The 17,009-nt window shown below is 43.3% G+C and overlaps 1 protein-coding gene across 5 annotated transcripts in view; it reads left to right on the top strand.

Moving 5' to 3' along the window:
• The window catches only part of ANK3 (ankyrin 3), a 617,522-nt gene that overhangs the window by 567,626 nt on the left and 32,887 nt on the right, over positions 1-17,009 (top strand). For 4 of the 5 annotated variants that reach the window (XM_058671971.1, XM_058671969.1, XM_058671968.1 and 1 more), the window contains 5 exons: positions 393-489; positions 841-1,069; positions 1,735-1,860; positions 2,846-2,968; positions 4,473-4,554. In XM_058671971.1, the coding sequence (XP_058527954.1) occupies positions 393-489; positions 841-1,069; positions 1,735-1,860; positions 2,846-2,968; positions 4,473-4,554 (657 nt within the window). Of the gene's footprint in view, positions 1-392; positions 490-840; positions 1,070-1,734; positions 1,861-2,845; positions 2,969-4,472; positions 4,555-8,570; positions 16,416-17,009 lie in introns of all 5 variants that reach the window. The other variant, XM_058671967.1, reaches the window with a different exon arrangement.

The following is a 17,009-nucleotide window of genomic DNA, read 5'->3' as shown; positions in this document are numbered from 1 at the left end:
AGTTTTTACTCTGGAAAACTGAGTGGGGTCAGTCAGTTACAAAATGTTCTGTTTCTTCACAGTTTTTAATTGCTTTTTAAAATAATGATAAATTCATTATCCATCTGCAGCAACACATTTTTTGCACTTATAAAATGTTAATGAAGTGCAGCTGCTCTTAGTTTCAGCTATTCATTATTAGTGAAAAGGCAAAGCACTGTTTAGAAAGTGTCGTTACATCTTACAAAGAGGTAACAAGAACATGGCAAAAGTGCAAAAGGAGGAAAGCTAGCTCTAGTGCCTGCCATTCAGTTGACCATGTTCAGGTTCTGCAGTCACTGGCTGTTCTGAAAGAGCAGGCTCATGATGTACATGTCGCCCCATGTCCATAACCTGTGCTGCTGTTCTCTCAGGGGGCACCTCACCTGCTCAGTGGGAAGACATCACAGGCACCACTCCTTTGACGTTTATAAAGGATTGTGTCTCTTTTACAACCAATGTTTCTGCCAGGTATGGAAATAAAGCGTTCCAAAACCATTCAAGATAAATTTTATTGCCTTTTGGGAAAATAAATTGTTGTCCAATACCAATGTGTGTGTGTGTGTGTGTGTGTGTGTGTGTGTGTGTGTGTGTGTGTATTCTGTGGGTAGGAAAAGAAATACTTCGGTATTTGCTTACCAAAATTATTTCCAAATGATAAACAGTTTGAAGCTGACAAGCAGATGAAACACCTTTGTTCTAAATGACCTAGTTAGTAATCTGATTTAGTTTCTCTGTGTATGTCATCTGATAAAATCTTTTAAAATTTGTGAATTCTTTGTTAAGAATTTTCATCCTTCTGTTTTACTTCACTTTTCTCAGATTTTGGCTTGCAGACTGCCACCAAGTTCTAGAAACTGTTGGGTTAGCCACTCAGTTGTACAGAGAATTAATATGTGTTCCATACATGGCCAAGTTTGTTGTATTTGCCAAAATGAATGATCCTGTGGAATCCTCCCTGAGATGTTTCTGCATGACAGATGACAAAGTGGATAAAACTTTAGAGCAGCAGGAAAATTTTGAGGAAGTTGCAAGAAGCAAAGATATTGAGGTACCTGTTTACAAAAATAAGTTTATCTGTTTACATTTCCCTAGAACAGGGTTTTATTTTGAGCCATAATAGCACTCACTAAAGGTATCGAGCTCATTGTTGATTTTATTTTGCAAATTTAATAAGGATGCAATCTGTCATTATTTTAAGTGTATGTAATTATAAGTGTATATAATTATATTGCAAGTATATATAAGTACAATTATAAGTATATATAATTATAAATATATTCTGAGGTTATTCCAGCTGGTTAAATGTGGTGCTAATGAATGCGAGACTCCACTTTCTTGTGAATATTTGAGTTCTTTTCTTGTCAATACACAATATGACTTCTTTTTCAAGCAGTATTCACATAAGTATCTAAGAGTCAACAACATTATTTCAAAGCCAATGTGACTAAGGGATTGATGTCAGGCACTTTGTAAGACATGTTTAATATTGCCAGGATGGAAATGAATACAAAATTATGCATTGTTCATGGTTTGCAGTCATAACTATTTAACTGTAAGCCCATATTTTTCTGGTGAATAGCAACATAGATGTACTTCCTCATGAAAAGTTATGTGACATACTAACATGTCAATCTTTTACCACGTGTGATTTGAAATTTCAAAAATTCCTCAAACAAATTAACATTAAACTATGTGTTTCTTTTCCTCCAAAAGGTTCTAGAAGGAAAACCTATTTATGTTGATTGTTATGGAAATCTGGCTCCTCTTACCAAAGGAGGACAGCAACTTGTTTTTAACTTTTATGCTTTCAAAGAAAATAGACTGCCATTTTCCATCAAGGTAAATCATCTTTAATGGAGACTCTGGTCTTTTTTAACCAGTGTTGCTGATTTAGTTGGAAATAGCCCACAAGGGAATGAGCATTTAGTCTACTCATTAAGATGCCCATGTTACACATAAGAGTGCTGGGTTCAGTCCCCAACTCTAACTCCAGGTTCCTGTCAGGGGAGACACCTGCCAGGATCATGCATGGCTCAGCAGAGATATCCAAATTGAATTCCTGCTGCCCATGTGGCAGACCTGCTTTGAGTTTTTGGTGCCCAGCTGTGGCCCAAGCCCATCCCCAACCATTTGTGAAGATTTGCAGAATGAATCTTCAATAGAGGAGCGTGGACAAGTATGCAGTCTCTCGCCTCACTCTCATAAAAAAAAAAAAAGAAAGTAAAATCACTATCAAATCTGAACTCCTACGATGATGTTACATTTTTTTCCCTACTTCTGCTGGGGTTAAATTTTGCACCAGTTAAGCTTTATAATTAATTAAAATCAATCTTTGACTTTTGAATGTTTAGTGCTTAGGCAAATATTTGCAAAGTCAATTTAGATTACCAATATGCATCATATCTGGTTAGCATTCATTAGACAAATATTTGATGTGTGAAATCCAAATTCAGTACTGCAGTTCCATTTCCATTTCAGATTGTGCCCAGGACATTCTAGAGAGATCGTCTGTCTTCTCAGAGAATAGGAGATATAACCATTGTTTTATTGTCATTATTTGCTGTTGCATTACCTGAAGGTTTGAGGAAGAACCTGTATAAACTTCAATTGGGCTATGAATTGTCAGGCTAAAATAGGCAGATGTCACAATCCTGTCTTTAAGGCTGGTAGCTGAGTGTCTGAATCTTACTGAAGTCAAATTTGACAACCCTGGTTGATATGTAATGGAATTGTTTTCCTTTTCCACCTCTAAGTGGGCTTCATACAACAAATACATTTAACTCTTACCTAAAATCCTAACTGTCAACCACCTGAATTCTTCCAGATTAGAGATACCAGCCAAGAGCCCTGTGGTCGGCTGTCTTTTCTGAAAGAACCAAAGACAACCAAAGGACTGCCTCAAACAGCTGTTTGCAATTTAAATATCACTCTACCAGCACATAAAAAGGTATCCCTCAATCCTGATTCGTTTGACTTTTGTTATCTGGTCTTGAGAAAGTGGGCCCTTGATATGCAATTAAGGAATGCTCTGTGCCATGATTTTGAAACGCAAGTTTTATTAGTGTCCTTGTGTAAATGCATTAAGTCTTGTTACAGTGGTGTCAAATCCTTATAGTTTGTATGATGGAGTTCTGTGTTTATTGCTGCTGCTAGTAGGTCAGATTTTTATGCTTTCAAATAACGTCACACATTAGTTTGCCCTGATGTGTAGTTGTTAATATTTTTGTTGGCTTCTTTTGGTTTGCTTTGCTTTCTGAATCAGCTTGCATTTTGTGCTCCCTACTCAGTCCTTTTCATATCCTGATATTCTTTTCCCTGCTGTCCATTATAATATTCCTTGTCTCTGCAATGCATCTTGGAACCAAAAGGAGACAGAGTCAGATCAAGATGATGAGGTAATATGAACACTTCTGCTTTTATTCTATCAAGAGGCAGGCTAGGAATTGAATCTATAGGAAAGAAGTTGCAGAGGGCTGAAGTATGGGAATTGTATAAATGCTATTATTGCAAGTGTTAGCTTAGATGAGGGAAAAGAATATGTATTTAAAAAAATGATTCTTCACATGCAGGAGTACTTCACAATATGCTCCAAAATTATCAATTTTACAATTTAAAAAGAACGAAGTTCTTGAAACATTTTTAAATATGTCAATCTAGTGTGTCAGTAGATCTTTGTTTAAGTTACAAGTGTGTATTTTGCTATCCACTGTGTAATAACTTTAAAATCAATATCATGGTTAATATATGAAGTTTTATTTATACAAATCAATTTAAGTTTTATATAACATAAAAATTTTGTTCCCTCATTGATGTTACAAAAAAATGTACTCTGGCCATTTTAAATTCAGATGAATTTTGAGAGGAATTCTCCTTTTAAGTAGTCTCCTAACATTGCTCTAAATTATATGATGGATGGATTTTTAAGCCCATGCATCAATAACAAAGAGACTCCGCAGCCTTAGGCCACAGTAGCATTACTGCTGTTAAATAACGTGTTATTAAGCTTCTCATTTATACATTATGCCTATTAACATATAGGAATCACAATAGTGACTGAAATAATGAACTATGTGTGCCTATTTCTCTGAATGTACTCACACAGAATGAGTGTACTTTGTGATATGTGTGCTGTCAGTATGAATGGGTTTGGGGTAACTTGACTGTTCAGCACCAGAAGTCTCTGTGATGCTCGTCTGCCATTTGTAATTCCCTGTAGTGTGCTCTGTTGGTACTTTCACACAAGTATTTGCTAAATGGTGATTATGGGGTTGAGATTCTGGGTTGGGGCTACAGAATCTCTGTAGAAAATGAACATCTTCAAGAGGAAAATGCATACAAAGAAAAGTCACAGTCAAGCCAAGCTATCAACCTGCCATCCTAAAAGATGTTTCACAACTGTGGCCAAGCGACAGGGCAGCTGCCTACAGTCTCTTTTCCCTTTTCTTTTTCAGGCTGAGAAAGCAGATAGACGCCAGAGCTTTGCATCTTTAGCTTTACGTAAGCGCTACAGCTACTTGACTGAGCCTGGAATGAGTGAGTTTTCTAACACATTTACTAATGTATGTATATCTTTCTAAGAAGAGACATTTTTTCTATATCAACTAAATTTCGATGTCATCAGAAAACCCCATGGCAAAAGAAGAGTTGCCTATTGTGAAATCTAATCTTTTGTACACACTTGACATTAAGTATAAACACCCCTATTATATAGCCTTCAAAGTCATTTTTTAAGCCACTGTTTTTTCAGTTATAAACCCCTACTGCTTTTAATGTCTTGATGGTTAACTCTCCCAGGGGATGGACACTAGTGTTACTCCAAAGAGAACATGCCATCCTATGTATTTGTGATGGCGGATAGGATGATAAGGTCTCTTTGGTTGTCACCTCACTTTTCTTGATACAGATAGATTGTTGTATCTGAGTCCTGATGCTTGTTCTTCCCACTTTGCAAAAATTTTATTTCATGACTCTTTTTGGGAAGCATTTGCGTACTCATTTCTTCCATCCTGCTCATTCTCTCCCATCCCTTGAATTATTAAAATATCAGTTCTGAAATTGATCTTTGCTAGACAGGTTAAACCCTTTCTCACTGCTTGTTTTGGTTTGTTGTAAACGGCCTTGTAAGTATCCAGGTCCTAGGCTCAGTTGTCTTTGTTCATTTTCTCTTTCCGTCTCTGTTTCCTCCCTCTTCTTCCATATCCTGGTAATTATCATGACATCCTTCAAGGACTACCCTCTCCATCAAGGGGACCCCAGAGCACCAAGAGCAGCGCTGTAATTGACTGACTTAAAGGAGTTTCATATCAGCCATGGGAGAATTGCAGAGAATTTGTATGGGAAATTAGTTGTTAATTATGGCATCATTCCTGGCTGTTTCTATTAACTCAAAGTTACTTGAATACAAGAAGGTTTGGAAATTCACCAACAGGAGACATTATTTTAGGTTTCCTATCTTCTGGAATTATTTTTGTGTACCAAAATAGCATATAAAATATGAAGTAGGAAACTACTCTGTCACTGAGCTCAGATGGTCTTAGCATAGCCTATTAGAACCTAGCTCTTTGACCACCAGGGAAGTTTTAATATTGAAATATAGAATGGGGAGTACAAGAGAAATGAGCTGTTATCTCATCCACGAACATTACCTCAGATCTCAGGGTCTTTTTTGCCATAGCAGAAAGATCTATAAATCCTTTCAGAAATAGGGACTGAAATTAACTCCTACTGTGCTACTCAATAGGGAAAGGAATATGTGTAAGTGTGTGTTTGTGTGTGTGTGTATAGCAAGATGGATTTCCAATTAAACTGAGTATACTGAATATCAGTTTTCTTTGGAATATTCCTTTGCCCTGGAGATGCAAGTTGGGGTTTAAACCCAAGCTTCAAAGGGTGGTCGGTGGGATGTCCCAACCTCACTGCAAGACAAAATCCTTAGGCTTTGAACAGGCTTGATGGATCAGCTTTTTTGGGGTCAGAGGCACCTTAGAGCAGGTAGGTTGCCATCTGCTTCTGATCCTTAAGGATCAGAATTTATTTCAGGGGGGATACCTGAATTATTATAAGACCATTGCTGTGTTAAATCAATTAAACGTTTACCACTTATGAAAGGGTTAATCGTTGTGATTAGCTTTTGTTAAGGTATTTGCAACTTGTCTTCCTTGACTCTTGGTGGAAGGAAGAGAACATTTCCCTTTGTTTTATGAAAGGGTACACAAAGAGTACTACATGAGAAATCAGAACAAAACTGCATAAAGAAAACTATAGAAATGCCAGGGCCTCTGAATTGATGTTAAAACCCCAAACAAATGCCACATTTCATGTTATGCTGTTCCCTGAGAAAATGATTCTGACATAGCTCAGTACCTAATATTCAGAAATACCCTTAGTTATAGTTATCATAGAATCCTGTCATTAAGGCATAAAATGTGTAACTCGTCAGCAAATTGGTTGTTCTTTACTAAGTATAAAAGCATAGATAGGGTTCAAAACGATTTCTTTGCCTGATGGTGCCATCCTTCATTGTAGAGGAGAGATTGTTCATGTGTGTGGTACTTCCCAAAATAAATGCAGTATGGACTGAGCCTAAATCATGGAATCAAATGAATTCCCAAACCTTCCATTTGCACTGTGATATTTACATGAGAGTTGAGTAATGTAGTAGTGCCAATTGCAACTAGGAAGGGAAATGAGATGAGTTTTTCCTTAATTCTTCTACTTTCTTAAAAATATGTAAGCCTAGACAAGGGTATGCTCTACGTGTCTGAACCTCAATGAAAGTCTTCACTTTGTGGGAGTAGCTGGTGATCCAAGAATGGAATTGTAGCAATGGACCTGGCATAGCCGAAGAGCAACAGGAACAGTGAAGCCAATGCTTGTTTCCCCTTTGTGTTTCACTGTTCCTCTGAGCCACTGCTTTCACGGAACAAGAGTGTCTGCAAGTTTGGCATAGAACTTGTCTCTTGGCAGGCCTTCAAAATCTGTGACCTGCTTGAGTGGCTTTCTAGAGATGTAGAATTGGAGAGGGTTAAGTGTGTTTGCTATCCCCCAGCCAATGTGCTTACCTCCTTTGTGTGTTTCTTGCCCTGCTCTGCCCCCACCAGGAGAAGGCACCATTCTTTCCTAGTGGCAGGTGTACCTCATGGCTGCTCCACTGATTGAGGTATCCATGAGTCAAGTGAATATGAATCGGTACCTTTGCAATGGACAAACATATATACACATACATAAATATCCCACTGTAGGTGCTTAAATATGGGGTGTTTAAAATATATCTGTTTTTTAGATTTTTTCCCACGATACCTTATGATAATCTAAAGTAAATTATGTTTAAAAAAAAACTCAGATAAACTATGTTCTTCTGTCCATAATGGAGACAGTTACATAGATACATTTCCTTGTTGATGTATTTTGTAATGAGTAGCATTAAATATTTTCTTAATCTCAAAAGGTACCAAGATTTCACATCCTATGGAAAAAGTGTACTCTTCTTTCTAAATGCTGTTGTAAAAGTATTTTTAAAGTGTTTTTATTGCACATAAGATGGCATACAAATGGTAGTACTTTATTGGCTTGTTTGCCATGGTATTTTGTGCATGATGAAATGTTTTCAGTTGCTTTGCTTGCTTATGGTAACCATGAACCATATTTTCTTTTCCCCCCCTTTGTGTGTACATACACATGCATTTAAATATCATTTCATAGTACATTTTTCCCCTCATCAAAAGGAATATGCTGCATGAAAAACATCAATGCAAACATTCCTTTTCTTTGTTGTTTTGTTTGGTTTAAATTTCTGACTCAGAAAATTTCTTGCTCTTATTGGCTTTTGATGGGTGTAAAGCATAACTGAACTGTGCATGGAAGATACAGATTTAAAATCCAGTGGCTTCACACTTTGCACATCAGTTGCCTGTCACTTAACAGTTACTTTGGATTCTGCATGACATAGGCTTGAGTGGTTTTTTAAAGCAGAGTTCTAGATCTTTAATGGACAGCTACGAATACGGAAATGGTTCTAAGTAGGTGCAATCTGTATCATGGAAAGGCTCAAGGAGAGGGTGCAGAAAATGACTGCAATGAAAGTCAAACGGTTGCACGAAACGAACATGTACGTATACAGGCAAAACCAGAATGGCTACTGAGATTTCCAACCCAGCACATAAGAAAGTCAATAGGAAGTAAGGGAACAGTTTTCCATTGTGGTTATTTTCCTCCTCATTAATTCTTTCCTCATGTGTTCTGTTTTTCATTGTTGGCCTATTTTGTTGCGATGTGCTTTTCTTGTCTTTCATTTCCCATTGCTCCGTTTTTCTTTTTTTTTTTTAATTTCTTGAGTTGTTTTTTAAACTTTGGATGAGTTGTGTCTGCAGAAATTTATTTTTCCTCCTTCATGTGATTGTTCCTTTTGCTTCTTCCATCCTAAGCCATGCAAACAATTGTACTTGCTTTTGTAAGATTTCAAAGTTTACTGACCAATTTTTTCCTCTGGTCTCTCTGTTTCTCAACCATTTTTGTTGATTTTTGTGTTTGATTTCATTTTAAAATTTAAGAAACAGTTGAACGGAGTGCAGGAGCAACAAGATCCCTCCCCACCACTTACTCATACAAGCCATTCTTTTCTACAAGACCATACCAGTCCTGGACAACAGCTCCGAATACAGTGCCTGGGCCAGCCAAGTCAGGCTTCACTTCCTTATCGAGTTCTTCCTCTAATACTCCATCAGCTTCTCCGTTAAAATCAATATGGTCGGTTTCGACTCCTTCTCCAATCAAATCCACGTTAGGCGCATCAACGACATCTTCAGTTAAATCCATTAGTGACGTGGCATCTCCGATTAGATCCTTTCGGACAATTTCTTCGCCAATAAAAACGGTGGTGTCACAATCTCCATACAATCTCCAAGTTTCCTCTGGTAGCCTGGGTAGACCTCCCGCAGTCACAGAGGCCTCGCCCTTAAAGGGGCTGGCCTCCAATTCCACTTTCTCCTCTCGAACCTCTCCAGTGACTACAGGAGGGTCTCTTTTGGAGAGGTCGTCCATTACCATGACGCCCCCTGCCTCCCCCAAGTCCAACCTTAACATGTATTCCTCAAGTTTGCCATTTAAGTCCATTATCACATCTGCAACACCACTGATCTCATCCCCTTTAAAGTCAGTGGTGTCTCCAGCTAAGTCAGCAGTTGATGTCATTTCCTCAACTAAAGTCACGATGGCATCGACTCTATCATCACCCTTGAAACAGATGCCGGGACATGCAGAGGTAGCATTAGTCAATGGCTCCATCTCTCCTCTGAAATATCCGTCGTCTTCAACTTTAATTAATGGGTGCAAAGCCACTACCACATTACAGGACAAAATTTCCACAGCTACAAACTCTGTGAGCTCTGTCGTGAGCGCAGCGGCTGACACGGTTGACAAAGCCTTTGCCACCACGACAGCGATGCCATTCTCCCCACTCAGGTCATACGTTCCCGCGGCAACACCGTCAGCTTTTCCGTCTCTCAGAACTCCTCCCACAAGTGCTCTCTATACATCCCTCGGGTCATCGATCTCTGCAACTACCTCATCTGTAACTTCATCAATAATCACAGTGCCCGTCTATTCTGTAGTCAATGTTTTACCAGAACCAGCTCTAAAGAAACTCCCAGACTCTAATTCTCTGACAAAATCAGCAGCTGCCTTGCTGTCACCCATGAAAGCATTGACTACGGAGACCCGCCCTCAGCCCCATTTCAGTCGAACCTCATCTCCGGTTAAGTCATCCCTGTTCCTTGCACCCTCTGCCCTTAAGTTGTCTACACCATCTTCTTTATCTTCCAGTCAGGAGATATTAAAAGACGTGGCTGAGATGAAAGAGGACCTCATGCGGATGACAGCAATCCTGCAGACAGATGTGCCTGAGGACAAGCCATTCCAACCCGAGCTCGCCAAGGAAGGGAGAATGGAAGACGAGGAACCTTTCAAAATTGTTGAGAAAGTCAAGGAAGACTTAGTGAAGGTTAGCGAGATCCTAAAGAAGGACGTCTGTGTGGAAAATAAAGGCCCCCCGAAGTCCCCCACGAGTGACGCAGGGCATTCTCCCGAAGAGGACTGGACAGAGTTCAGTGCAGAAGAGCTACGAGAAGCGAGACAGGCTGCAGCCAGCCATGCCCCATCCCTGCCTGAGAGAGTGCACGTTAAAGCGAAAGCTGCCTCCGACAAGGATTACAACCTGACCAAAGTCATCGATTACCTGACCAACGACATTGGGAGTAGTAGTTCACTGACCAACCTGAAGTACAAGTTTGAGGATGCCAAAAAGGACGGCGAGGAAAGACAGAAGAGGATTTTGAAACCCGCGATGGCTTTGCAGGAACACAAACTCAAAATGCCTCCGGCCTCTGTCAGGCCATCCACCTCGGAGAAAGAGTTGTGCAAGATGGCCGATTCTTTTTTCGGAACAGATACGATATTAGAGTCTCCAGATGACTTTTCTCAACATGACCAAGATAAAAGTCCTCTGTCTGACAGCGGCTTTGAAACGAGAAGCGAGAAAACACCTTCGGCCCCACAGAGCGCCGAGAGCACTGGCCCCAAACCCCTTTTTCACGAGGTCCCCATCCCTCCCGTCATCACAGAAACTAGAACTGAAGTGGTGCATGTGATTCGGAGCTACGAGCCCTCCCCCGCGGGGGATGCACCCCAGGCCCAACCCGAGGAGCCCGTGTCCCCCAAGCCTCCGCCCACCTTTATGGAATTAGAACCAAAGCCCACCATGTCAAGCATCAAGGAAAAAATGAAAGCCTTTCAGATGCAAGCCAATGGCGGCACCTGTGACGGCGAGGACCACAGCAGGGCGCTGAGCAAAGGCATGCGTGTGAAAGAGGAGACACACATCACCACCACCACTCGCACGGTATATCGTTCCCCACCAGGCAGCGAGGGCACGTCAGAGCGGATAGAGGAGACCATGTCAGTCCACGACATCATGAAGGCCTTCCAGTCTGGGCGGGACCCTTCCAAAGAGTTGGCAGGTCTATTTGAACATAAGTCGGCGGCGGTGGCTCCCGACACTCCCAAGACTGCGGCTGAAGCCTCAGCCCAGCACACAGAGAAGGACACCCAAATGAAACCCAAATTGGAGCGTATTATTGAAGTCCACATCGAAAAAGGTAACCAAGCTGAGCCCACTGAAGTCATTATTAGAGAAACAAAAAAGCATCCAGACAAGGAGATGTATGTGTTTCAGAAAGACTTATCCCGGGGAGATATTAACTTAAAAGATTTTCTGCCAGAGAAACACGATGCTTTTCCCTGTTCAGAGGAACAGGGTCAGCAAGAAGAAGAAGAACTTACTGCCGAGGAGTCCCTGCCTTCCTATCTGGAATCTTCCAGAGTAAACACTCCCGTGTCCCAAGAAGAAGACAGCCGCCCTAGTTCTGCTCAACTCATATCTGATGACTCCTATAAAACGTTGAAGCTTTTGAGTCAGCACTCGATAGAGTACCATGACGATGAGTTGTCAGAACTAAGAGGGGAGTCTTACAGGTTTGCCGAGAAAATGCTTCTCTCCGAGAAGTTAGATGTATCTCATTCTGATTCTGAGGAGTTGGTCACAGACCATACGGGACCCCCTAGCTCAGAGTTACAGGGCTCTGATAAGCGGGCCAGAGAAAAAGTAGCCCCTGCCCCCAAAAAAGAGATCCTCTCCAAAATCTATAAAGATGTGTCTGAAAATGGTGTAGGGAAATTGTCTAAAGATGAGCATTTTGAGAAAGTGACAGTGCTGCACTATGCTGGCGATGTTGGTAGCCCCAAACATGCCATGTGGATGCACTTTTCCGAGGACAGATTAGACAGAGGTAGAGAGAAGTTAATCTATGAAGACAGGGTGGACAGGACCGTGAAGGAGGCGGAAGAGAAACTAACCGAAGTGTCGCAGTTTTTTCGTGACAAAACAGAAAAGCTCAACGACGAACTGCAGTCCCCGGAGAAGAAGCCCCACCCGAGAAATGGCAAAGAATACGCTTCCCAGAGCTCTACCTGCGGCAGCCCGGAGAAGGCTCTGTTGAAAGAACTGCTGGTGTCCAACGAGGAATGGGTCAGGACGAGGCAGCAGGGCCCCGACGCACCAGGCTTGCCCAAGGTCGAGGAACGGAGAGACCCCGGCGGTGCCAGCAGCCCCGAGAAACGGGCTCCTCTCGCCCCGCATGCCGAAGACGGCCAGGCCGCAGAAAATGCCCAGAGAAGCCAAGGGTTGCCAAGCCAGGCGCCAGACGGGCCCCAGGCTGGGTTTCAGCTCAAGCAATCCAAACTCAGTTCCATCCGATTAAAATTTGAGCAAGGCGCCCACCCCAAGAGCAGGGACGTGTCGGAAGAAGACAGACGGTCAGATGGCCAATCCAGAATCCCTGTGAAAAAGATACAGGAAAGCAAGCTACCCGTCTACCAAGTCTTCGCCAGAGAAAGACAGCAGAAAGGTCTAGACCTCGCAGAGGAACCCAGAGCCGTACAAAACGATTTGCTGGTACTAAAAGCCCAAGATGAGCATGGCCAGAGCAACGAGATCGTTGTAAATGATTCTGGCTCTGATGAAGTGAAACAGCCAAGAACTGACCAGTCCAAGCAAGGGGTGCCTGACCATTTTTCTGAGCAACAGGCTACCACCAACTTAGCATGTCCTGGGACCTCAGATTTAGCCCCTGCTAAGGGACCATGGGACAAAAAGGTCTTTAGGACGTGGGAAAGTTCTGGACCCAGTAACAATAAGTCACAGAAAGAAAAACTTTCGCATGTACTCGTTCATGATGTAAGAGAGAATCATGTGGGTCACCCCCAGAGTCCAAGTAGTGATCCCAAGAACGAGTTCATGCCTGTGACTGAGAGAGAACACAAGGTGTTAACCAATGGCTCTCTCTCCGAAATTAAGGAAATGACTGTCAAGTCTCCCTCCAAAAAGATCTTATATAGGGAGTATGTTGTCAAAGACGGGGACCACGCAGGTGGCTCTCCACTTCAGCCCTCCAGGAAAACTGAGAGCCCCACAGTCTCGCACATTCCGGTCAGAGTCGCCGAGGACAGGAGTGCGCCGGCCCCCAGCATCCCCCGTGGTCTGTGTGAGCCGGCCACCTTTCCGAAACCCGAACTCTCACAAAAGGTGGCCCAGTCGAGTCTGAGTAAAGAGACAGTTGAGACCAAGCACTTGAATTCCATACAGGATGCAAAAGTGACCTATTCCGAAATCAGCAAAGTGTCCAAACAAAGTTATGTAGGCTTATGTCCACCTCTCGATGAAACGGAAACCTCCCCAACCAAATCTCCGGATTCTCTAGAGTTTAGCCCAGGAAAGGAATCTCCCTCTAGTGATGTCTTTGACCACAGTCCCATGGATGGATTGGAAAAGCTGGCGCCCCTAGCCCAGACAGAGGGAGGGAAGGAGATAAAAACCTTACCTGTGTATGTGAGTTTTGTGCAGGTGGGGAAGCAGTATGAGAGAGAGATTCAGCAGGGAAGTGTGAAAAAAATCGTAAGTCAGGAGTGTAAGACAGTGCAAGAAACCAGGGGGACCTTTTACACCACTAGGCAGCCAAAGCAACCTCCTTCTCCCCAAGGTAGCCCAGAAGATGATACTCTCGAGCAAGTCTCCTTTCTAGACAGCTCTGGGAAGAGCCCTCTGACCCCAGAAACACCCAGTTCAGAGGAAGTGAGTTACGAATTTACGTCTAAGACACCAGACTCGCTAATAGCTTACATCCCGGGCAAACCTAGTCCAATTCCTGAGGTTTCTGAGGAATCAGAGGAGGAGGAGCAGGCCAGATCCACTTCCCTCAAACAGCAGACAGTGGAGGAGACCTCCATCACCCCAGAAATGCCTAGTGATGCGAGCAGAGACTCCAGCCAAAGGCCTAAAACAAACCGAGTTGCCTACATCGAGTTTCCCCCTCCTCCACCACTGGAGGCCGACCAGCCCGAGCCACAGAAGGCTCCTTATCTCCCTGAAAAAGAGGTTGACATGATTGAGGTCAGTCTGCAGGATGAGCATGACAAGTACCAGCTGGCCGAACCAGTCATCCGAGTGCAGCCCCCCTCACCGGTTCCTCCCGGGGCAGATGTCAGCGACTCCAGCGATGACGAATCTGTTTACCATCCAGTCCCAGTCAAAAAATACACCTTCAAGTTAAAGGAAGTAGATGATGAACAAAAAGAGATGACAAAAACCAAAGCGTCTGCCGAAAAGGCGCCCGCCCAGAAGGAACTAGAAAGCAACGGATCTGGAAAAGATAATGAAGTTGGCCTCACTCTTGATTCGCCTCAGAATGAAACTGCCCAGAATGGAAACAATGACCAGTCCATCACAGAGTGTTCCATCGCTACCACGGCAGAATTCTCCCACGACACAGATGCCACAGAGATCGACTCCCTGGATGGCTATGATCTGCAAGACGAAGATGATGGTTTGATCGAGAGCGATTCTAAACTCCCAGGGCAAACCGTGGAACTGAAGAAAGATGTCTGGAACATGGAGGGCATCCTGAAACCAGCCGATCGCCCTTTTAGCCAGAGTAAACTCGAAGTTATCGAGGAGGAGGAGGGCAAGGTGGGGCCAGAGGACGATAAGCCATCTTCTAGAAGCTCTTCAGCTGAAAAGACTTCTGATAAGACTGAGCAGAAGTCAGGGACCCAGTTCTTCACGCTAGAAGGCAGACATCCTGACCGATCAGTGTTTCCTGACACTTACTTCAGTTACAAAGTAGATGAAGAATTTGCCACTCCCTTTAAAACAGTAGCCACCAAAGGTCTAGATTTCGACCCTTGGTCCAATAATCGGGGGGATGAGGAAGTCTTTGACAGTAAGTCCCGGGAAGATGACACTAAGCCATTTGGTCTGGCAGTGGAAGACCGCTCTCCAGCCACAACCCCTGATACAACGCCAGCCAGAACGCCAACTGATGAAAGTACCCCAACTAGTGAGCCTAACCCCTTCCCATTTCATGAAGGGAAAATGTTTGAGATGACTCGCAGTGGTGCAATTGACATGAGCAAGAGGGATTTTGTGGAAGAGAGGCTCCAATTTTTTCAGATTGGTGAGCATCCTTCTGAAGGGAAGTCAGGGGACCAGGGGGAAGGGGATGAGAGTATGGTCACAGCCACAGCACAGCCACAGTCAGGGGACACTACTGTAGAAACCACTGTAGAGAGAAATGCAGAGGCACCTCCAGTGGAACCTCCCCCCAGCAGCCCGACCAGCGCAGAATGTCAGGAAGGTCCAGCCAGGAGCAGCTCTCCGGAGAGAGCAGCAGCCGCCAGCAGCACCTCCAAAACTGATCCCAAGTTGCGCACGCCTATAAAGATGGGAATCTCTGCCTCCACCATGACCATGAAGAAAGAAGGCTCTGGAGAAGCGACAGATAAGATAGACGCTGTGGTGACCAGTGGTCAGGGATTAGAACACGAAGCTGTGAGCGTGATTTCCAATGCAGTCAATAGCCAGATGGGCACTAGGCCCCAAGAGAAACATGATTTTCAAAAAGATAACTTTAATAACAACAACAATTTGGATTCTTGCACCATACAGACAGATCACACGATGAGTAATGTAGTGCTGAGAGAACAACCCACACGCAGCTGCACCACTGAGAAAGGCAATCCACTGAAAGGCTCAGCAGGCAAAAAGACAGGGGTGCAACAAGGACACTGTGTCAAAGATAAGCAGAAAGTTCTAGGGGAGCAGCAAAGGATAAAGGAATCCGTAGGGATTAGGCAAAAATCCAAACTTCCCATAAAGGCCACCTCACCAAAAGATAACCTCCCACCAAACCATATACCACGCTTTAAGGCAAGTAAAACGAAGCAGGTTAGTCAATCTGAGAAAGCCAGAACCATTCCTCCTTCTTCATGTATAGGTGGAAAGTCCAGGATTCCAATAAAAAACACACACAGGGATAACACGGTTTCAGTTAGAAAAGCATGTGCTACACAAAAACAAGGGCGGCCAGAGAGAGACAAGGCCAAACAAGTTCCATCAAAGTTGCCAGTCAAGGTAAGATCCACCTGTGTCACCACCACCAGCACCAGCACCACCACCAGCACCACCACCACCAGCACCAGCACAATTAAAGTCAGGAAAAATCAGCTTAAGGAAGTATGTAAACATTCCATTGAATATTTTAAGGGAATTAGTGGTGAGACCTTAAAGCTTGTGGACCGCCTCTCTGAAGAAGACAAAAAGATGCAGTCCGAGCTGTCCGATGAGGAAGAAAGTACCTCAAGAAACACGTCGTCGTTGTCCGAGACTTCCCGGGGTGGCCAGCCTTCAGTTCCCACGAAGTCTACTAGAGATAAGAAAACAGAGGCAGCGCCTTTAAAATCAAAGAGTGCAAAGGCCGGCAGTGAGAGGAGGAGCAGTAGGAGGACTGGTGAGAATGAAGGCAGTCAGGTTTCTTGAGCGTTCTTTGCTCACCTCCTGGAGAAGGAGCGTAGTTTGTAAACACTTGCCAACTCGTAGACCCTAGTGCATGACCTGTCGTGATTGCCTGTGAAGTGACTTAACCATAGTTGCTCATTCTGTCATTGTCATCTGTGTGTGCTGTCTTACCTACTCTTCTTCCTTCCTTTGAATCCAATACACGGTAGACAGCGAGGGGGAGCATGCTGAAGAGATTGGTGTCATTGAAGATGAACAACTTTTGTTTTTTTTCTCTCTCTCTCTCATGTGCTAATGGGTATGATTCTGTGGAAGCCAAGCACACCTGTTGAAATCCCATCATGGTGTCTTCACCAACACAACTCTGTACCTGTCGTGAAGTAGCTAGCTTGTCAGCATGTTCAACCCCATTACATTGAGCATCCATGTAGTCTGACATTGGCCTGACGCAGGTGAACAACACGTGAGCCATGTGGAAAGCGGTGTTCATGTAGGTGATTAGGACACATTTCAGTGTACAGTGTTAGCATTAGTGTCTCTGTAAAATCTGAGTACTGCTAAAAGCAATTTTCCAGGATGGTGTCTT

Source organism: Ochotona princeps, chromosome 13, assembly GCF_030435755.1.
Source record: "Ochotona princeps isolate mOchPri1 chromosome 13, mOchPri1.hap1, whole genome shotgun sequence".
In the NCBI taxonomy this organism is placed as follows: Eukaryota; Metazoa; Chordata; class Mammalia; order Lagomorpha; family Ochotonidae; genus Ochotona; species Ochotona princeps.
This window is presented reverse-complemented; position numbering and strand designations above follow the sequence as displayed.